The sequence below is a fragment of the Schistocerca piceifrons genome, chromosome 1 (assembly GCF_021461385.2).
Source record: "Schistocerca piceifrons isolate TAMUIC-IGC-003096 chromosome 1, iqSchPice1.1, whole genome shotgun sequence".
NCBI classification, from domain to species: domain Eukaryota; kingdom Metazoa; phylum Arthropoda; class Insecta; order Orthoptera; family Acrididae; genus Schistocerca; species Schistocerca piceifrons.
In genome coordinates, this window is record NC_060138.1 from 822,870,392 (window position 1) to 822,895,022 (window position 24,631).

At 38.2% G+C, this 24,631-nt stretch overlaps 1 protein-coding gene across 1 annotated transcript in view; it reads right to left on the reverse strand.

Annotated features, from left to right (window-relative positions):
• Window positions 1–4,937: 4,937 nt before the first annotated feature.
• The window catches only part of LOC124714428 (fringe glycosyltransferase), a 636,964-nt gene continuing 617,270 nt past the window's right edge, over window positions 4,938–24,631 (reverse strand). Inside the window, exons 8-11 of the mRNA XM_047243020.1 lie at window positions 14,148–14,218; window positions 12,900–12,994; window positions 9,400–9,485; window positions 4,938–6,691 (exon numbers count right to left, since the gene is read on the reverse strand). Of these exons, the coding sequence (XP_047098976.1) occupies window positions 6,637–6,691; window positions 9,400–9,485; window positions 12,900–12,994; window positions 14,148–14,218 (307 nt within the window). The 3' untranslated portion in view covers window positions 4,938–6,636. The remainder of the gene's footprint in view (window positions 6,692–9,399; window positions 9,486–12,899; window positions 12,995–14,147; window positions 14,219–24,631) is intronic.

Consider the following 24,631-nt stretch of genomic DNA (forward strand, 5'->3'; position numbering starts at 1 on the left):
CACTGGTGAAACGGCAGTGATGAGTTCAATCAAAGCAGCACATAGATGCAGCTAGCCGCATCACCACAGAGCATCTACGAGGTAAGTACCTGATCTGGTTATCCTTGGGCTTGTAATTCAGAGTCATTGTAACTGCTGCTTCTGCTGTAGCTTCCCACCACTAGCTCTCCCTGATGGACAAAGTCCTAAGAAAGAAACCGATTGCGACATGCTTAGTGGTGAAAGCAAGCCTCATGCTGTTGTTAATGTTTGCAACAAAATTCAACATGAAACACTATAACAGTGCCAAAGATAATGGAGAAGTATGAGGAGGTGGAGTCACAGCTTGAATGGTTTGAATATTTAGACATACATGCTGAGGACAGTATTTCTTATACATCAGAATACATGATAACGTGTCTTTCAAGTTGATGAAGAACTCTTCACAGGAACGGCTTGAACCTAATACTAAGAATACCAACAATGTGCCTCTTCAACATGTTCTGGCATGGAATCTCATATTAGTGGCAACATGAAAGGAGTGTACCCTGCACTGTCCAATACACAACACACATTCAAAATACCCATGCAGAGATTAGGGCACAGGCTCTGACCCACCCACCAACCCCATCAGTGCACCTGCTCCCCGCCCCTTCTCATTCACTGGCCTCATGGGACCCAACTTAAGTATGAAGACAGACATCCACAAAGTATCTCAACTCTTTGCCAGAAGGAGAGGAATACAGCAATTGCCAAAATGTCATAGCATCTTAATGCTGCTACCTGGTAGGAAACCTGAGAGTTTTTTATCATTAAATGTGATGTTCAACCACATGATAAGTATGGTCTAATTATCTAGAAATAATTTGTACATGTGTATTGATGTTTTGCATGTTAGCTGTGTTTCTTTTTATTTACAATGCCATTACTTAATGCACAGTTTTCTAGTGGTCTGACGTCACAGTTATTTGTTCATGTCTTCATACTTCCTGCAAATGCCAATTATTAAAATGCACAATAGAGTGGGCATTAATGTAACGGAAGGCCATAGGACAATGTACAAATACCGATAAAAACAATGAAAGGAAATAAAGAAAGAAAACTGATTCTTGAATACTGCTTGTCAGTCTGGGGCCCTTACCAAGGGATGATAAAGGAAATGCAAGAAAAAGGTGGGAGCTTTGTGTCAGATTGACTTAGTAAAAGCAATGTCACAGAGATACTCATTCAAACCCAATGGTCCACACTGCAAAAGATTTGCTGCATTTGATAAAATTATGAGAGTGAACATTTTCGAAGAGCCAACACATTAGTTTCCACCATATACACCTTGCCAAAACACTATTATTATAATATAAGAGAAATCTGATCTCAGCTGGAGTATTTTCAAGAGTCATTCTTCCTATGAACCATTCACAAATGGAATCAGAAATGATAGCAGTATGTATTGTCCAACAAACACACTGTAAGGTGGCCTGCAAGTGTACATGCCTGATATTGCTAGAGTTTCATCTGTTACAAAGGAATTAGTAATGTGCAGTAATTTGAATACCTGTGGTTGGCAATTATGCAGAATTTTGGCCACCTGTCACCTTTAGCATTGGTTTAGATAAATACAAATGGCAGCTTGTTTGGAAGAAATCTGCTCGGTTATTCAATTTCTTTGGGTAAAATGTTTAACCATAGCTGAAATTCACCAACCCAGCATGTCACAGAAGGATGTCAAAGGGATCACAGTGAAGGAGCTGATTCAGGACAACCAGAGGATCACTTGAAGGAGAATCTAGCAATGATTTGTTTTGAACCAGGAGATAAAGCACTTCATAACAATGCCTTAACCCTTTTAGTGCCAAATACGATCTGATCGTGATCCAGATTTTCGGCAAAAAATGCCAGTAACGATCTGATGGTGATGCCTTTCTCATTCATTTTTTCCGCGCTTGAAGGCAAAGTTGTTAGTATTTCCTAGCAAATGAGAAAGGCATCACGATCAGATCGTTACTGGCATTTTTCGCCGAAAATCTGGATCACGATCAGATCGTATTTGGCACTAAAAGGGTTAAACATGTGAGGGCAGGAATTTTACCAGAGGGTATTTCAAGCTCATTCCAAGTGCTTAAATCAGTATGGAAACTGTCAAAAAAGAGCCTAATGTATGACTATCAGTTGGCTATATTGGTTGTATGGAATAAAATGTACAAGTTTCACTGCAGACTTTGTAATCTTAGTTTCTGATCACCCCTCATATTTCTTTCCAGTATTGTTCATTTCTGTCAAGATGTGCGTAACTCTGAACCTTTTAATATGATTTCATAATAAACAGTCAGTTCCACAAGAAAGTGTCCATTGTTATCTGTATGAAATAAAGACACTATTTTAAATATATGTTTACATGAAAATACATGTTATTACTGGTTGTATTCATATCAGGTCTCCAGCTGGAACATCTTGTCATCTGGACACAATATTTCGGCGGTCCACCTGGCAGCCACCTCCCGGTCAGTAGGCCATCACACTATCTCCCCAGAACTGAATCAAACATGCCACGGCAGCTCCTTCATACACCAACCATGGGTTGACCGCGCATGTGCAAACATAATTGCCCTCCACTGACGTGCACAACAGCGCACCAGTGGTAAAAGCTCATGGAAATGATAAATCGATTACAAACATTATTGACAGTTTTTGAAGACTGAGACAAGGACTGTTGTTTCTTAATGTCGAACAGAACAGGGTTCCAACTCTCACTTAAAGGATAAAGGATACCCCTTAAAGTTTACAGAGCCATGCGTTATTACTAATTGCACAATTACCTAATTGTTACTCCAATCACTGCCATTATCGATTACAACTTGGCACCTTTTCAGCATGCTTTTCACCTGATTTTGTGCATGTTCTCTCAGTAACGATCTCCACAACATCCTGATTTTATATGACAGCTGCTTCAAAGTATATACTGGCTTTCCTTTACGCTTCATCTTAGAACACAACCAAACCTTTATGGTCAGATTTACATCCGGAGACATTACAGGCCAATCCATGGTTGACATCCACTGTCTTTTTCCCACACTGTACAGAGATGGCTGTGATGTTTTGGATCATTATCCTCTTGAAACATCCAGTTTGCCTCATTCAAACCAAATAGCTTCTTAATGGACCTCAGAAGGCATTTTTTTTTTTTTTATAAGTATTGCTATTTTTCAGCATTTAATCTGGCTGTACAGCAGTGTAAATAGCCAAAACTACAACTGACAATACAGAACATTCAACTCTCACATTGTTTATCTACACCCTGTGACTTTTATTTAGTAGGAGTTGGTATGGTACCACATCAAATGGTTTTCTGATATTTAGAAATGCAGAATTCACATAGACAGAGAGGATGATAACCCACTGGATATTACATGTGAATAGTAGGAGTTGAGTTTTATATAACTTGGGATTCCATCCTGGTTTCCATGTAGCAGCTACCTTTTTTCCCCTCAGATCAGTCACTGTGTTTGAATTCAAATTAGGTTTTAAAATTATACTGCACTTAGAGGTGTGTTATAGCACAGTATTTCATTGCTTAATTTGGTTGCCAGTTTGCAGACTGGTATAACACAAGCTCTGTTCCATTTACTGGGAAACATTGGTTGCTTAGCATGTTGACTGCTGTGTTGCCGCCAGCTGCCACAGTGGAGCCTCACGCCCCATGCTCTGCACCTGGCCGAGGTCCATCTCTGACTGTGTGGCAGTCAACATGTTAAAAGAACTTTGGTAAATTATACTTAATAGCAGATAAAATTGTGCATTCTGTTTAGAGTCTATCAGTCTCTTTTGAATTTTAATGGCTTTTAGCTACTTTTTAATGCCACTAATATTGATATTTTTCTTATTCATCGTCGTTATGGAACAGCATTTGTACGATGTCAAAACTGCCAAGTTCTTTTTTGAAGGAATATTTGATGTTGCAATTAAAAATTTCAGCTTCCATTTTTTTATTTATCCATTTTGAGTGTTGTGTCAACATCTTGTGTCTCGACACAGGTTTTTGAGGGACTTCAATCTTAGTGTACAACCAAAACCTCTCAGATAGGAATTGGCTGTGGCAGTTAATTTATTTGAGTGTTGTTTTTGTGCAGGTGATGTGTGTGATTGAATTTCTAATACAAGTTCCATTAGCAGTCACATTTAAAAAGTATCTTGAGAGCATTGCTCATTCTTATTCTATTATGTTTTACCCCTTTTTTATTTCTGAGACGGACCAAGATCAGTAGTTATCACAGATTACAAGTACCATACATATTGCCTTATTTAATAACAAAACTTTCTATGAAGTACTCTATTCTTTTTTCACTTACCAGCTTCACTGAAACTTCTGTTTTGCCGTTTGTTTAAAAAGTCCAGACAAGTACTGTAATGTGACTGTGTGTACACTCATTCTTCTCGAACAAGCTCTCTCAGAACTTAGCCACGAAACAAAGAGTTATGAGTATCAACAATACAGGAAAAGGCAGATTGCTACGTACTGTAAAGAAGGCATGTCAACTCTCATATAATTTTCGACCACAGCCTTCATCAGCACATCACACTTGTGTGTGCATGTGTGTGTGTTTTTACTGATGAAGCCTGTGTGGCTGAAAGCCATATGTGAGTGTCTTTTAATTATGCCAATCTGCAACTCTGTGTGTCCTGTTTATGGTACGTAGCAATCTGTCTTTTCCTACATTGTTGATATTCCTACCTGGAGTTTACGTTGTTTGAAACAGTGTTACGACAGGTATTATTTACTAACTAATTATCTTCATTAACTAGTGTTCTTCTTCCACCATTTTAGACAATTTTATAAGAGATCTGTATTTCATAATGGTATCTGCGTGCTAAATTTCTGCAAAATAAAATTTTAGATTGCATACAAAAAATTTGAAATAAAAAGTCAGAGAAAGGTAACAAAACATTTTTATTTGTAACTTCCATATATAGATCTTTATGAGCAACATATTTTTACAAAAATAATACTAGAGTGAATGAAACATCTGTATGCATATCAGAATAGACTTCTATTGCAAACAAAGAAAATTTGTTTAATAATTTTCAGTATTTCCATGGTTCACATGAAACCTTATGGTGAATTACCACTATTGGATCACCAAAATAAAAATGAATGTACAAACCATTATTTACAAAATATTACACAATATTTTATGTACAGCTCATGACAATTCCATCAAAAGATTTCATTTGTTTCTCACATAATTTCAGCATTTATTATTAGAAAAATAAAACAATCAAATTTCAATTTACAACAATATTTATATGCAAGGAGAAATGAAAAGCATGAACCACTCATTTTTAATGTAAAGGTGTGTACAAATACTGAAGATAAAAATCATGCATACAAGACAGAGTTTACTTTTTCAGTATTTTAACTGTTAAGTTCAATGTTCAAAAATTAGGTTCACACATTTTTAAAAAATTAATAGTCTGCAATGACAAGCTAAATTGAAGCCCAAATTTCTGCTGGACTTATCAATAAATGTGTTCTAAGATATTACATAAAATGTACTTGACTATTTCCCATTTTAACCAAAAATTTGTTTTGTCTATTTTAACCATCAGTATGCTCTAATTTTTTAATAGCAGATTCTCAGTATATTCAAACATTGCATTTCTATAACCAGTAAATCTTTTTCAAATCAACAATTCACATTTCTTCTGACACAGCAGCAGCATTGATACTTTTCACAATGTAAAAGAAGATGCTGATTGGAGAATACAGAGTGAAAAGAAATTTTATAAAATGACACAAATTACACACTTCCATTATTCTCTTATGAAATGTAATACATTTTTCGAATACAGATTATGCTGAGCATGCCTAAATGGTACACTATTAAAATACATAACAACCTGTGCTAATGTGGGCCCTTATCACATGTTTTCAAGAACCTGTAACTGTATTAGAGATAATCAGGATACATAATGCAGTATGTCCTAAATTTGAATTCATAGGCAACTTGAAGACATACTAAAATTTAATTTTGGAGGTCACAACTACCATAAAATAAAACATATCAGCAGACTCCAACAGAATACTCTGCCACTGAGATCATTCACTTAATGAATAATGAAGCACATTTAGCAATTGCTACAAATTTTAATACATGCTATTACTTTGAATGACAAAAAATGTTGCATCAAAATATAACTTTTACCATATATGAACACCGACTTCAATAAATATATCTATATACATCTAATACAACATCACATAAATTTATATATTTATAGAATTTTATACAATTTCCATCACAGCACCTCAAGCCTCAAGAAAGACTTCCAGCAGTTAAACCAGCCATTGTGTCGCAGTTCAGAGTAATGGACTCAGCACCAACACTTGCAAAATCGTACATAGCCTCTCAAAAATATCAGATCTATTATTAATAACACTGCCTTAATAAATCATCCTTTTTTTAATAACAACTAAGTAGTGTGAACAGATAAAATATGACTAATTCTCTCTCAGAATGCACAATAATATGTAATGCTGACAAATTTGCTTTGAAAATACATTGCACTTGATAAGGTTTAATAATGTTGACCTATAAAGAAGCTGTTCATTGAACACAGTCTTTCCATAAATGTCGTATCACGGATTTTTTGCCCATTCTTCTGCTACCTTGGGCAGAAACTGAAGTATGGAAATAAAAAGCAGTGTATTGATAGGAACCTGGAAAAGGAAACAAACAAATTTGTTACCAGTGCACACAAAAGCAACAATGTGTATTTATCACAGTTTAATTCACTAATGAAATGTGTCAGTTGACTATTCTTTGTTTATATGTACCTTGACTTGTTCTGTCCCTGAAGGTTTCCCTTCAGAATGGATCTACAGAACATGAAGAACAAGTCATTCATGACATGCTATAGAGTCCATCTTTAAGAAGAATCTTCAAGGGTGTAGAAAAAATTATGGTGTACATTAAAGTGAAGCACTAATTGGTTTTTACTAATTTTCATGCTGAACATCATATTGTAAAATAGATATGGAAGCTGCCACTTCCTTAGTTATATTCAATAGCTATAGTTTATCTACTATTACTACTTAATGTCTACACAGGCACATTAATATTCACTGCATGACTCTTTTACAATGAGCATTTTTCTATTGTGAAGCTAAAATGCATCTTCAGACCTTAAGTCCAGATGAGCAGATAATTTTTAGAAAGTGTGGGTACTACAATATTTTTCAATGCATAGATAATGTCCGATGAGAGCTAGCTAAAGATTTTTGCACAAGAATAAACAAACACATTTTGAGCTTAGGAAAGGGACCAAAAGTCTATGGGTAATTTCTCTCACTTTTATTTTGGTTTGGGAAATCATAATTTAACTGAAGCACACATCATCATAAGCAAAAAATACCATTAGGGAGTAATGAATTCCAGGATCTTTGGACTGGCTTCTGCAAAAGGTGCTGCTTACACAGCAGAGTCCTCACTTTCAATAGTATTTACCATATTACCATGGCTACATCATTTGGTAGCCATGATTGTAATACTGATGCAGTCTGTCCAAAGTTAAGATTACACAAACATGTAGATTACAACACAACAACAAATCAGTGATGTGTGATAGAATAGTAACATATAAAGTGACAATTTTTTAAGTATGTGTTCATTAACCAGCAATCACTTTTGCACAGTAGTGCATTTTTTATACAGTTTGACTTGCTGTTTTACTGTTAAAAAGTTCGTTCAAACTGTACAGTGGTCTTTGGCATAGATTGTGTGATATCTTTCCTCAAAATTCCACTGGTTCTAAGGACTACATTTCAATCTGTAGATGACAATGATGTAATAACCACTACAGGAAAACTGTCTGCTGCCATCAATATTTGACAGGTCAGCATTTCTATGTTTTCCTTATTGTGCATGTTATAATTGTGTATATCACTCCTGTTGCTGACTGTTTCATAATTTTCCTTCATGTATATGAGACAGCTGAAGATAGACTGTAAATTGTGATCACTCCTAGACATGTGAAGATAAGTTTTCAGTGGTCCAGTTTCCTACTTGATGTTATGATCATTATTGCTTTTTTAATAATAGTAAGATCTTGCAGCCTGTACACTTATCACATAGTAACAGACCATAGCTGACCTGGTTATGAAACAGTGCCATTAGCAGATACCAATCAGTTTCAGTTCATCACATGTGCTGTGTGTTCATGCCAAATAAATTTGCTATCCACCACAAAACTCACAAGTTTCACAGTCCCTATGTAGTCCCAGTCTCCTTTCTCACCAATTTTTGCATTTTTTCTTCACTGATTTTTATCTTATTTATAACAAATCACGCCTTTATCACATCATTTGAAACTTCTGGCCATTTGTTTTGCCTTGCTAACATTGATGCCATTCAAGTACAAAGTTATCTGCAAATTGCAAGAACTGTCCATGAGAGCTTAAATCATTTGTATCCACATTCAGCTCTAGGACTGTACCTGTAATTTTTTTCACAATGTCAAAAAAATATATTTGTCAATGTCATCTGAATCACATAAACTTAAAGAAGAGAAAGGTTTCTTTCTGTGTGCATTCATCATGTCTGAGGCTGCCTTGCATAGATTGTGATTGCCTTCAGTGAACCTATCATTGCTTTCCTTCATCGTTTCGCCTACATCCTTTCTATGAATTCCTTGTGCCCACGAACATTTTACTGTAAAATATTACCTTTAAGCTGGGATCTGTTGATACTTTCAATATGTGGACACTTTACTTATCCAGAAGATAACACAGAATGAAACTGTGAAGGAAAAAAAAAAAAACATCCCGGTATTCGAAGCAACTGACAGACCACACTTCAAAGTGGAAAATCTGCTAAACTGAACCTCTTGCTTGGTTTTATTTGTTTCAAACTGCTCAAAATGATTCTTTGAGAGTGAAATTTAAACTATCATAAACCAGCTGTAGGCTAGTTGAGCTGGTTGGGTCTATCCTTTTGGACAATATAACATAATGAATGGAATCTGAATAACGTAACTGGAAAACAAGTTGCCTGAAATGAAGTATTTGATGTTATTTTAACATTTACCGGAACTCTTTACAGAATGAAGTGTTACTGTCCACAGTTTAGGGTACAATTATAAATAAATTAAATTTTATTCATTTTAGTGAGTATATTATCTGTCTATTTAAACCACATAATTATAATAAATATTATGCAGGTTGTCAGCAGTACTATCTCAGCTAGTATTAGCAGAAATGGTAGTTAGCCAATCGAGATGATTTGGGAACCACTCACTGCGACAAACTTTCAGTAGCAAAAGTAATTTCTAGTCTCAGCAATTTTTTAATGGTTATTAGTATGAAACATTGACTTCTAATAAGAATCTATGCTACTGCACAGGCATTTACATAGTATTTAGTTCACATACCTGGTTGGGTCTATCCTTTTGTCAAACCCATCAATTTTCACAACATTCATTTCATCTTTGCTATAATGTGAGTAGCTAAATGTGATCTGTAAAAAAATAATGACAAAAGTTAATTCTTTTGGAATTTGTCAAACTAATACAGTAGTTATTATTAGTAATGGAAAAAATAAATTGGATGTAGGTATTGACAAATGGCATCTTAAATTGAAGAGGTAGAATTATTCATAATCAAACGATTGGATTGTAAGTTGAAATTTATGTTGAAATTTCTAAATTCATACATTGCTAAATTGTGTCATGAACTACATATTGTAAATGGAACAATAAACAATAGCCACCTATAACATTAACAAGTTTTCTTTTATTAAACACTCTGGTACAAATACAACGGCGTTATTTCCAGGACTTTACATTCCCATGCTATCTGAACACCAAGTGTAAACATGCCTAGTGTCTTGATTAGTGACCATCTAAATGGATTATAATATAAACTTCTGATAAATTACACTACAGGTCCTTGACGTTTTCTTACATTCACCATTTTCTACAGTTTCTTTTGTTTTCACCTGAACATCACCAGTTATGTTGTATGTACTTTGGAACTCCAGCAACTACAAAATTCACAGACTGCACTTGTTGAATAGTCCATCCAACTGAAATGCTTTACTAGTCATGGTCTTATTGGAGGCATCTTCAAAAAAATGGTTCAAATGGCTCGGAGCACTATGGGACTTAACATCGTAGGTCATCAGTCCCCTAGAACTTAGAACTACTTAAACCTAACTAATCTAAGGACATCACACACATCCATGCCCGAGGCAGGATTCAAACCTGCGACCGTAGCAGTCGCGCGGTTCCAGACTGCACGCCTAGAACCGCTAGACCACCGCGGCCGGCGGAGGCGTCTTCCTCCGACTTCAGAAATTACTTGCACACCCAGTTATAGGGCGACCTACAGTTTAAAGTGCACTATGAACCACAGCATAACTTGGCATATATCACAATACAATCATTGCCTGAGGTAAAACTTGGGTTTGGTGACAGGAAAAATCCTAATATGAACTGGGTGTCAAACCCTGTACCTGGCATTAAATGAGTAACTTCAAGTGTGTGTGTGTGTGTGTGTGTGTGTGTGTGTGTGTGTGTGTGTGTGTGTGTGTGTGTGTGTGTGTGTGTGAATTCCTATGGGACCAAACTGCTGAGGTCATTGGTCCCAGTGAGTAACTTACTCATGTCCTACCAAATATATGTTTGTGCACAAGATCTTGTTTTAAGGTACTTACTTATTTTACATCAGAATACATTATAACATACTTTCATGTTGACAGCAAATTCTTTACAGCAACTGCCCGAATTTTGCACTAAGAATATCACTACAGTATCACTTCAACATGATCTATTAGAACATAGCATATAATCAAGAGTAATTCAAATGTTGGTCCTATCTGGAAATTAAAATGTTAATATTGGACAGAAATGAGGACAACATTAAAAATTTGTGATGTATGGAAGGTATGACTATCAGAGTAGTGGCAACAGAAAGAGGAATTCAAACAACAGAGTATAAACAAAATAAGTCACAGAATTTTTAACTTCCTTTGTTCTAAGTGCATACTGAAATGAAGTCAAGAGATGAGAAAGAAATTAAAACTCTTGGAATTACCAGTTGTACAACTCTTTTCTTAATCATAGAAGGAACATTTTAAAAACATGTCACCATGAAGTGTAATTTATCCTATCACATATCTATGACTTTTTTATGATCAGTAGACAAATAGCTGTAGAATGATTATAGAAATCTTGTGTAAAATTTCATACTACAAGTTGTTTGTGTTCATGAAAGAAAAGAGTCTAACGTGTGGAATTCTTATAGTTACATTCTGAATTATTTGTTTTGTTCTCTTGGTCTTTTTCTGTCCATACAATACAAAATTACAGTTCCAAATTTCTTTATTTATTATCCTCCTATGTTTAGCCTTAACAATACTGTGTCCTAGCAAATTTTGTTGAATACTTCAGTTTCCCTTTTATTGTTATTATTGTGTATCTTCAATCTCTAAATCCAGTTTTGGACTAAAACATTGTCATAGTGATAGACACAAGAAAGTGTCAGTAAGACAATAAAAAAAACTGAAGGATAAGTTGAATTTCTTGTAACAACATTCTAAGTCAGCCCTAGAGATAAAAATATGGTATTTAGCAAATACAATGATGAATACAGTAAACTTCATTGGCAAATTTCATGCCAATTTCCATGAAAACTACTCTCTAGAATGTGAAAAGAAGTAACATATGCACCCTCTATTTTAGTACAGTACAACGAATCAATATATTACGACTTTTATAAATTTTTCTTTAACATTTATGGTAGCTCTCAAGAGTATCTTCAAGCGTTACAGAAATTTAAATTCCCCTCCCCTCCCTCGCCGCCTCCTCCCTGAGGAAAAGGAGGCAGAGCCATAGCAAGGTCATCTAATACCTTTCGCTGAAGTAACAAAGCTGTTCCCTCCTCCCCTGCAAAACTACCTTTTGGTAATATTTCCTACAGATCTACAAAATTTTATTTTGTAAATAGCTTTAATAAAGGTGAAGCATTATTTGGAAAATACTCTGGCATCATCTACCATGCATAGCAATCTCTTATTTCATTTGTATCTTGAAAACAATGGAGTGATCGCCTGTCAAAATATCAGTGGTTGTCAAGGGCGTTATCGGGTTGTATTCCCGTAAGTTATTTGAACATTCAGCACAACGGGAGAAGATCAAGATTTAGAGTACAAGTACTGGCAGGAGGCTCTAGTTTACTACATGTATTCTCCACCTTTTCTTCTTGCTCCTCGCACCAGTCATCAGTTGGCAGAAATCAGGGCAACATCTGAAGCCTTAATTGAAACAGCAGATTTGCTTTGGCACCCACCTACAGACCATTTAGATCCTAGAATACTGTAGCGAAGTGGCAGCAGGAACTCCATTGTTGAATTTGTGGATCATGTACAGCTATTGTGTGCACCATATGCAGTGATGTTATCAATAGCTATGTGTCTGGTAACAGACATTTCTTCACGATACTACTTGGATAACATGACAACAGTGTGCACTTACAGTCATGAGCTGAGGATAAGGTTTCTTGTCTTGGGCAGACTGTAAGAACATGATGGGTAGAACAACTTGCGTATCTCTACTTGTTAATACTTAATTTTGATCCCCAGACAATTTTCCACCTCCCTGTGTCTGCACCCTTGTGGGGTCATATCTCACCATGCCCTCAGTATTACTCTGAGGTAAGGGGGGAGTACAATCTATACTTCATTCCATTAAGTTTTATAAAAATGACTTTTAATGTCATTGCTACCCGTATGCCTTAAACATTGGACCTTGGCTAATATCTGCTAGAGCTTAGACTACCAAATTTGGAATTACTGCTGGAAGTGAACAACATGGGAAGAAAGCACGTGTTAAAACTTAAATACAAAGATGTATTGTACAATGTATCTACTCACCTGATCCTGTATTGTGTCAGGTCTCAAGAATTTCATAGGCTCAAGATGAGAATGAAATTGCTCTATTACAGTCAAAGGTTTTTGAAGCATATGCTCTGAAAATAAAGAATAATTATTGTGATAAGAACTACGGTTTTTATTTTGTTCTGTAATTGTATGGTGGTAATGACCATCACCAGTTGTCAAATAACAAAAATGGCAGTCTTGACACATGTAGTGCCATTTAAAATATATAATAGGCGATGTTTAAAAGACATAACAAATCATCATTAATTTCACAGTGTTGCAGTACATTTCAAAATGAATATGTCTAAGGACACATAGGCAAAATGTGTATATGGATATTTTATCTTGCCAGGATAGTTTGCCTCACTGCAATGTAAACTACACATTGAACTTTGAACTGAATTTGCAGTAGTTTCTTGCCCACCTTCATGCAAATAATATAAAGGGGATTGAAGATTTGGAGTTTTGTCTGATCCAAACTACTTTTGTGCACATGATATATAATTTTTTTTATTCAGTCATAGGTTCTCATATGTTTCACTTCCCATCACTTATAAAGTTACCAGTAACACACTGGAATAATACTGTTCACACACATGCATGACAATACTGTCAGCAGAAATGTGAATGGTAAACAGACAGGTGTCAACAGTGACATTTGATAGGAAATAACAATTTGTTACTCAAGTTTATATTTTGACTGCAGTGAACAGTAATCTTGAGCATTTCACAAAATTCAAGCCTTCCAAGAAATAATACTAATAAATTTTATGTTTTGGATTTTGGTCTCTAAAATCATCATATTTGAATAGCTGATTACTGGAGTGAAATTCGCCAGTTTTAATAAACCCAAATAATTCTCAAAATCTTCACAAAAAACTGTTCTGCACATCTGTGTTAATATTAGTTGCTTCTTTTTATAGTACATACACACAAAAAAAATTAAAATATATTTCAACAACAATGTTTTAGATCCCACTCCAAAGAAAAGGATGTTAAACTTTTGAAAACTGCAATAAAAGTTTTGTAGTGATATATGTTGTTTATTAAATGTTTTTGGAGATTCTAAAAACGAGTGCAAACCACTGTGGATGAGAACTATTTATTGAGTACTTTAACATGAGATATTATGAATCTTTGTGTAAATAAACATAACAAACAAACTCAGCAACACAGCTAGAATTAACAACATACAAACAGTTATATAACTGCTTACAAATATGTTGTAGGAGTACTACTCACCAATTATGTAACCCATAGTTACATCATCTGGCAATCTAATCTTCTCACCAATACTAATGAATTTGCCACCACTGAAACATAAGAAAATTAGTATCAATTATCTGGTACAGCTACATTTGATCATAAAATTTTAAACACAATAAAAATTCTATTGTTCAAAAAACATGTTCTGGCTACATCTGCTCACTTGCCAAGTGAGATGTGTTCTAAAATTGGCATATTTTTTTGTGTAACTGATTCGATTAGACTGATGGCATGTCATGCCCCAAGAAATAGAGTTGAGGGGAAGTACACAAAACTAATTATAGCCCAAATGATTCATGTTCCCTCTCAATACCTATCATAGGTAAAGTACTATGTCACTTAAAAAGTACTATTATGGAGTGGCTCATAAAATAAAGTTTAATGCTATCTACAGAATATTCCTGAAGTATTTTTACAATTTTTGGTGGCTTATTCCTCTTATCAAAACCACCCAAACTAGGCCAGATAATTGTGCTTCCAAAAATCCACTGTTTTTGAGTTATAATTACAATGTACGATCAATATGTTCAATGTAATAAATTAACCTATGAAGTATATTACCATAAATAACAATGTATTTTGTTATAACATCAATATTAGACAACATTCTTTCACACTTAATGATGGTGTGTTGCTAAAGCAAGAATGAAATCTTGTTTTTGTTATGAGACTGGCACAAGACATGCTGCCCATTGCCCTCTGTAGTAGTACCAGTTTATGTACGAGCAGATTTTTTTGCTGCCCATATGCTACAATTCTTTGTACTGGCATGTCCTTTGAGGTGGAAATAGGCTTTGTCTGTGCACAGAATGTTCCATTGCCATTCATCATCCACTTTCATGCAAACAAGAAATTGTAGAGCAAACTTTTGTCTTGGATGAAGTTTACACTCTGTATCAGAATGTGCGCTTATATGAAACTTGGAAGGCAGGAGATGACATATTGGCAGAAGTAAAGCTGTGAGGACAGGTCTTGAGTCGTGCTTGGGTGCTCTGTTGATAGAGCACTTGCCCGCGAAATGCAAAGGTCCCAATTTCGAGCCTTGGTCCAGCACAGTTTTAATCTGCCAGGATGTTTCAATGTTTGCCTTGCTAGAATGTCAGCATGAAGCAGCTCTTTAACAAGAGTAATTTTGTACGGATAGCAATGCAGGATGTTTCGGAGAATTTTATGCACCACACTCCCAGTATGTCCAACGTCTGGGCAATTCCCATGCACTGCATGTTTGCACACCACCGCTCGACTCCATCTGCAACGATGTAGCCACATCATCTATTGATGTCTCATCAATTGTTTTCCTCCCCCTGCCAAATTGTGCTTCAAGAGACCTGTTTCTTGGTATTCACTTCCTCCAGACCCTCTGCAGACATTAGATAATGTCTTTTTTTTATATCCTTCAAAAATTCTGGAGAGCTACTGGCACACAGTCACTATTTTTGTAAAAGAGCTACCACCAGTGCACTATCCTGCATGTGTCATTGTGACAGATGCAAACTACAGAACAGTGTACCCTGTGTCTCATTTTACATATTCCACCATTCGAAGTGCTATCCAAATGTAAAATTTTCCGTTATAATTTTTTTTTTTGTTTCTGTAATGTTTTCCCCTTCTTAAATTACATTCCATTCAAATTTGATGTCATCCAGAGCAGTGATTTGTTTACCTCAGTGTTTTGAAACTGGGACTTTAATTATAATCACTCTGTATATTTTAAATACATTTTGTTTTTAACGTTTTATATAGGTAGTGTAAGTAAGTACTATATATCAAAATATTGTATGCATAAATGTAATACAAAATTTTTATGTAATGCTGCAGAATAATTACTAGAAATTGGGCTGTATCAAACTATGTTTCCAAGTAGAAGCTAGTAGCTCATAGTTATCATTGCATTGCTGAGATAGAATCCATGATAGCATCACCAACAGTGGCTCAGCGTAACATACCTAAACTTTCACAAATAATTATTACGAGACGATGAAAATTCCAGGTTCATATATTCTCCCAACACACCTAACAGTTGCTTTCTACAAGAACTTTACTTCAGGTACTCTTCGAGATTTTCAGGCATATGAGCACCTAACAATAAGAGGAAGGAAGTTTTTATGCATTTTGGGGTTCCAGTATATTTCAGTCACATTGTTCGGAGTGTAGAGGGTGACTTCTGTGATGATGTATGGATGGGTTGTGGAGGACCAGTCCTACGATCTGTGTGCTCAGTTGAACTCAGTCCATCTGATTATTATATGTGGGACCACGTAACACAATTTGTACTTATCATTGCTATTACCTAATGCACAAATATTTAACCAAAGTGTCATGGACTCCTGCAAAATCATTTGACAATCCAGGTGTGCTTCAAAGCTTGCAGATGTCTATGGGTTTATGGGTCAAGTCTATGCAAGTACATATACAAGTGAAGGATAATACGGCCATTTGGTGTCAGACATTTCTCGTTTCAATGCTACATATTGTGGGGTTTAGAGAACTCCCAGAGGTGACACCTACAAACTTGATAAAAACTGCAATTCAAGTGCAGAAAATTGGATACTTTATTACCAACAGATGCATTCGTACCCACAGGTGAAGCATAGGAAAGGAATAAAATGGCCATGGTTTGCAGTGTGTACTACAAGTTTGTGGAGGGAGGCGGGTTGGAGTTGGTAAAAATTATTAGCCAGCTATGCTCATATTTCAGTCATGATTGTTTTTGTAAGGTGAAGAGAGAAATCCCATGGAAATCAGTAACATACTGTGTATGTTGCACACATCCTTTTCAGTTGTTCAAAAGGATAGGTACAATTAAGCAACGAAAAAACTTTAGGGATTCTATTTTGGTGCTGCCCTGCAAAAGTTCACATTTGTCTTCAGTGTAGCACAACATGTAAACCATTGCCGAGCCAAAGGAAACTGTGTAAACTGCTGTGAACAGCATGAAAAGCAGACACAGCGTTTCTGATTTGTTTCTGCAGTGTAATACCAGAACAGACTGAAGCTGCAGTTTAGTTGAATCAATGACAACAATATCTAGGTCTGTATGAGAATTCTGTAGGGAAGAAAAGAAAATTCTGTGTTCCAGATACCAAGAAGTGGCAAGGTTTCGTCTCGTTACTACTCCCCTCCTCTCTCTCCCCCCCCCCCCCCCCGCCCCCGCCCCCCCCCCCCCCATTCTCCTTGCGGACGTCAAATTTCTAGTTCTATATAAACTTCGAGTAATTCTTGGCACTTCTGTTCACGCTCTCATCAAGTGACAGCATTGAGAGTCTGAAATTAATTCTTTCATTTCTCATTTAAACCGAAGATACGTATGTTGTTATATGCTCTAATAATTATGTTGCACGATTTCGTATATTTGTTTCGCACTACCCAGGTTATTTTAGTTGCGTGTACCCCCGGCAAACATTCAAACAAATGCCATATCTTCAACCGCTGGAAATACGATAATATGGTGTTTCCGAACTCTTACAAGTTAGACGCAGGTGACAGCTGCTTCTGACTGCTATAGCAAAACCGGGGCTAAATTGTCGAAGATTGGCGTGATATTAACAATGGAGCTATGTTGAAGTTATGTGCACCCTCTGGTCTAGCTTCTTGTTCCTCTTTTTCCATCATTCATCCTTTCAGATACGCACGATTTTCCACCGCAAACGGAATTACAAAATAAGAGGGGTTGATACATTGGGCTACGAGTTGACAGAGCGCTCCTACGGAACAGCCTACCGCGCCAGAACCGACCTTCCCCGCCTGTCTGTTTTGGCGATAAGCTCTGAAAGCTCTTGAAGAGTTATGACGAGGGCCACGCTACCAGTCCCTGTAGTAGAGGCTCCCTATACCAGCTTTTCTGTCAAGACATATTACTAGACACATTCTAACAGCATCAAGGGAGCAACGTCCTCATCAAAAATCGGTATTTTTCTTCTAAAAAGGAAAGCTTCTTATTTTCAATTTCAAGTAGTTTCTCATCATAATCTTCTGAATACTATTTCTGCACGAGCAATTAAACTTTTTTCTTGTATCGTACGCGTTGCTCGAGTTTCAGATTGGAACTTCTGACCTTTAAGTATCACCTATTTCATCTGAATGATCTCCATTATTAGTAAACTGCTCTTCACTACGACAGGATACATTTGAATCAATCTCATTATACCTTATATCCTCGTGATCACAAGCAGAGCCTTGCGTTTCATCGTCAATGCTGCTTAGAGTGGTGTTTGGATTGATTGTGTCCGTCAGGAAGAACACGTAAGTGAAAAAGGCCACAGTTCAGACGTATTCGCTTCCTTGGAAGGTGTATTATCGTTACATTGTACGATATATTACTCTGGTATACAACACAGAGATATACAAAGAAGGCTCTCCTGACTTCTAATGGTATCAGATGAAACAAACAACGCGCACAGACATTACCAACTTTGTAGATCGCATAATAGAAATACTGCTGTAGCATCGCACGTGAGAGAAAAGCTTCCAGCACTTTCCGTCGAGAAAGGTAAGTAACGAATAAATAAGATTATACTCCGAAGTATCAGGCACTTGATAACTTACTATATTATTAGTCATTTATTGTTGTTACATAATCATTTAAGTACGTATGGTACTGTAAAATGGAACTTATTTGTCGATGTTGTTGTTGTTGTTGTTGTTGTCTTCAGTCCTGAGACCGGTTTGATGCAGCTCCCCATGCTACTCTGTCCTGTGCAAGCTTCTCCATCTCCCAGTACCTACTGCAACCTACATCCTTCTGAATCTGTTTAATGTATTCATCTCTTGGTCTCCCTCTACGATTTTTACCCTCCACGCTGCCCTCCAATACTAAATTGGTGATCCCTTGATGCCTCAGAATATGTCCTACCAACCGATCCCTTCTTCTAGTCAAGTTGTGCCACAAATTTCTCCCTTCCCCAATTCTGTCCAATACCTCCTCATTAGTTATGTGATCTATCCATCTAATCTTCGTTTGTCGATACGTGGAACAAAACACTGCGGTGGGACACTGCAGAGAACATTAGCAATGATTTTACAAGACAGCTAATTCTCCTATTAGCTGAAATTAGTAAGTAGATTGCTTATGCAAACGAATCTTCTAATTAAGGATAGGGCCGGCTGGAGTGGCCGTGCGGTTCTAGGCGCTACAATCTGGAGCCGACTGACCGCTACGGTCGCAGGTTCGAATCCTGCCTCGGCCATGGATGTGTGTGATGTCCTTAGGTTAGTTACGTTTAATTAGTTCTAAGTTGTAGGCGACTGATGACCTCCGAAGTTAAGCCGCATAGTGCTCAGAGCCATTTGAATTAAGGATAAAGTATTATTTTACTTGTCTTCATTTTTGTTATTACATTAGTACAAAATTCCTCTCGTATTTTACTATTTAGAAACAAATGGGATTTAAAATAAACTTGTCAGATTCCTTCGGAAGTTTTCTAAGAAACTACCTGACGATGAGGCTCCACTCGCGTATTCATCTTCAGTTTTGACATGCGACGCTAGCACGTGCCAACGGCCTCAGTTAATTTTAACTTAGGATAGTTTATAGGACAGGGGAAGAGGACTCAGACTACACCACCTCCTCAACACGAGGAAGAATTGCTACCGTAATAATTCTCTAAATATAATACAAAACGCTTTTATGAATTTGGAGCAAACTAGGAGGAATCACATTTCATAAAACCTTCGTCAGGCACTAAACACACCACAAGATCGAAGAAAATTACTTGTTTTGTTCTAATTCCAGTACTACCTCCCACAACTTGCACGTAATATTGCTCATGTGATACCGAGACTGCTGCTGGTCCCACAAACAACTACTTGCTTCTAGAATGAAGTTTTCACTCTACAGCGGAGTGTGTGCTGATATGAAACTTCCTGGCAGATTAAAACTGTGTGCCGGGCCGAGACTCGAACTCAGGACCTTTGCCTTTCGCGGGCAAGTGCTCTACCAACTGAGCTACCCAAGCACGACTCACGCCCCGTCCTCACAGCATTAATTCCGCCAGTACCTCGTCTCCTACCTTCCAAACTTCACAGAAGCTCTCCTGCGAACCTTGCTATAGGTCCCGAGTTCGAGTCTCGGTCCGGCACACAGCTTTAATCTGCCAGGAAGTTTCAACTACTTGCTTGTACCAGGCTCTTTAGCTTTTCGCCATGCATCACCGTGTCACGTGATTGGCTAGAAAAATTCATACTGATTTGAAGCTTGTGCACGGTCGCACGACAACGGACAATCGGATCGTCTGCAGTGGTAGTGCCCCCATTCCTCTGCACGTGTTTGTTTTATCCACGCAATGACGTAAAAAATCGTGCGACGCTTTGTCGCAAGTTTACGTACCCAGCGGGCATTAGGCCAGAGCAGTGGTGTCGCGACTGTGTACGTTAAGATTGTGGTGCGCCCTCGGTAGATCCCGATCATTATCGGGTAAATGGCTGGTGCACGATAAGTGCGCTATACTGTAAGGTGAGACACGAGGCACGCTGGAGAGAGCCGGGCACGCGATGGTCGCGTGCGGGCGCGGATTTACGGCGCTGGCGGTCCGCCGCGGCTGCTGGCCGCATTCCGCCCGGCCGGCCGGCCGGTTTTTTAATTTATGGAGCGAGCCCCCAGCCACAGCCACCACTGACTGCCGGCTCCCTGCTGGGCCGCACTCTACCCGTCACTCCCGGCTACCAAGCCGTCTCCTCCTCGCATTATCCTCCTTTTTCCCTGCTTGTACTACCAGCTTTTACATTCCTGAAGCCGATTTCCACCGCTAACCCCCACCGTTTCATCATGCTCACCTTCTGAACAGCTTGAGCCCGCACGGCAGGTACACTCGCCCTCCTTTACTGCTAACCTGTGCTGAACTGCTGTGCTCCTGTTGTACTATTCCCGATTACTGGGATCAAAGACAGTCCTTTACCTTCCACGACTAGACCCACGTAATACGACTCAGTGTCCAAGACACGGACACGTATTCTAAAGGAAGTGGAGTCTGCCCCTCACAGTCGTATTTTTCTCCCGCCGTTGTCCTCAAACATGCCAAACGCGCAACGGGCCGTTTCATAAAACGGGCTACTTCTGCCCCCGTCCGTCGTCCTCTTACGTTTACCACAACGCTTAATCTATCGACGATGACGACGACACTCTAAATTCCAATAAGCATTCCTTAACACTATCATGTTGCTCCCCACAGCTGATTAATATCACTGTTAAAAACGCTAAATTTAAATCATCGCACTCGCACATTTCTGTCAGTTATCGGAGGATGGCTTAGCAAATGCACCTAAAATAACAGTTTGGTGGATTTTTAAAACATCCATGCATTAGTATTTTCTTGCTCCAAGATTAATCCTCGAAGAAGCAGTTTCGCAACTGTTGTACATAACATTTTTCTCCGCCACGCGAAGTCAGATTTAGCTCACTGGATGATCGGTACGAGAAACAGAAAAACGCTCCCAAAAAAAGGTTGGCAGCAATGCAACAACCCCTCTTTGTCAGTGCGGACTTTTTCAAAAATGGTTCAAATGGCTCTGAGCACTATGAGACTTAACATCTGAGGTCATCATTCCCCTAGAACTGAGAACTACTTAAACCTAATTAACCTAAGAACATCACACACATCCATGCCCGAGGCCAGATTCTAACCTGCGACCGTAGCGGTCGCGTGGTTCCAGACTGAAGCGCCTAGAACCGCTCGGCCACTTCGGCCGGCGCGGACTCTTTCCTCGCACTTAGATTCAGACCACAGAGAAAGATGAAAGGGGGCAATTGCAACAAGGCTTTACCCTACGTATCGAGAGGTAACTCCAATTCACAACACTCTACTTGGGATCAGTATGATTCTGACGAATGCAGTTTAAGAAAGCATGTCGTGGATCGCGGAATGGTCACACACACGTTACCAATATGATCCAAATCGTTCAATCTCAGTTTGACAGTCAATATCCTTTAAAAATCGACACGCCGTAAAGGACACAGCACGTAAGAGACACTTAAATATCTCCGAATTCAGTACATCCCATCAATACCCCGAAACCTTAAAGCCAATGTTACACGTCACACATGTCGTATCCAAGTCTGCACCAACGCCCCTTGCGTACTATAGTCGAACAGTCAACATTTCGTTAGCCCTATTACACGATACATCTAACGCGTAAGTATGCACCAATGTCCCAATATTCCTACATATCGGCTTCTTTACGTTGGTTACGTCGTTGAGTGCATAAGTTGATCTTACCCTGAAGCTGCAATTTACTCAAAATGTTCAAATGTGTGTGAATTCCTAAGACACCAAACTGCTGAGGTCATCGACCTCGAGACTTACACACTACTTAACTGGTTTCGACGCTGGCTGGGAAGAAGGATGACAGCAGGGACGAACATTCCCCGTTATTATAGCAGTTGAGGTCAGAAGATCGACAGGAATTGAGAACATTGTCAGAATTGATATGTTTTGTCGATCGTACATGACAGATTTCTCGCAAATGACACAGTAATCATGGAAGCTACATGTTGTGGACGAAACCCGTCTTTCAGCGTAAAGATTCCTTTCCATCATCTGAACTTCTACAATTACATTCACAGAATAGACTTTAGAGAATCTTCAACTTGTTCGTGCAACTCAACAACATAAAGTGATTCAATTCACATATTCTATCCCTGTGAGTCGTATCGCATCAGCATATAGCCGACGTCGATACATCAATTTCGCACCAGTATCCTTTCATCAAAAAATGCTACAGCTTGCAGAACTTTCATGAACATTTCAATAGACTATAGCTTGAACCTTGAACATATCACTGAATGCCTGTTCCCTCTAAGAGCTTCTGTAACATACTTTGGACTGTTTAGCACTCGCACATTTTTTCTCTACTGGTCCACCCTCTTGCTTCATATTTACGTCACAAAAGCCCTCGGTCTACAATACATTATTTCGGAATATCACCCCAGAACAAATTATTGCATTAGACTGTTCTTAACCTTTTTCTTCACAGTGACGTTGCCTGTTACTATGACGTATTTTTAGGATCTGGTGTTAACTACTATGTGCCGCTCATGTACTTACATAAATTTGTTTTAATCATCAAATGTACTATGTAATAATTACATGGACTGTCATTTGCTCAGTAGGGTGCTGTTTCTGTGTCACGCAACACCTCCACCAATAAGAAGAAGTGTTTCTGAAGGTGTTCCTGCAATTGAGTATGGAATTTCAAGAATACAGGGAGTGAACCTGTATTCACTATCAGGATTCGGTTGTAATCCGTGACGTAATGGTGAGGGGTTGTGGGAAGAGGGAGGGAGAACAGAACAGTGGCAATAATCATTTTGCTTTTTTATTTGGAATGATGCGTGTGGTGACATTACTAGCTGCAGCGAAGCCAGGTGTCTAGGTTAGGTTAAAAAGTTATGTTATAGGAGTACCTGTTATTGAATTTGGTCGTCCGTCAGAATAATGCCGGTTTAATGCAGATCTCCGCACTAGCCTATTTTGTACAAGCGTCTTCATCTCTGCATACCTACTGCAACACACATCCATTTTAACCTGCATGCTTTAACTTCGGTCACCTGTATTTTTTTCATTTTTTTTATGCCCCTGGATGTGTGTCCCATCAACCAATCCCTTCTTTTAGTCATGGCATGTACAATTCGTTTCTTTCCCAAACTGCTCAGTACTACTTCATTAGTTATCCGATCTGCCCATCTAATCTTTAACGTTTTTGTAAAGCACATTTCAAAAATTTCTATTGTAATCTTGTCTGAAGTGTTGATCGCCCACGTTTCACTTCCTTAAAAGGCTACATTCCGGGCAATCATACTTATATTAGATGTTGACAAATTGCTCTTTTCTCATAAACGCTTTTCTTGTTATTGCCAGTCTACATTTCATAAGGGGTAGTCAAATGAAGAAGAGACGGATGGGGAAAAAAAGTAAATTATTATTTCGAAAGTAGTCGCCATAACTATGAATTCATTTATCCAACTGTGAAACAAAACGGTCAATGCCTTCACGAGAAAATGTTTGCGGTTCCATTTTACCGAGGCGTGGACCTCTTCGTCCAAAGCAAATCGATAGCCGCGAATGTCTTTCTTTAGGACTTCAAAAATATGGAACTCCTAAAGGTAGACGGAACTGTGGGGAGGACGTATAAGCGCTTCGCAACGGAATTTCTGCAGCGTTGTCGAAACAACCTTGGCAACATTGGACGGGCGTTATCCCACAACAGAATCATACCATGCGTCAAGATTCCTGGGCATTTGGACGTCATGGCGCGCCTCGATTAACGCACAGCGGTACGTGGACACTTCTTGAAAATTAAAGCACGCAATGAAGTCTAAACTCTCACGAATCTTGACGGACGGCAGCATCTGTTGCAGGAAATGCCCTCCAACATGTCGCCAAAGTTGTTTTGATTACGACGCAGCACTTCCGCCGGGAAGCCTTTACACGCCCTCCACACGGTCCCCATCTCTCCCAATGCGATTT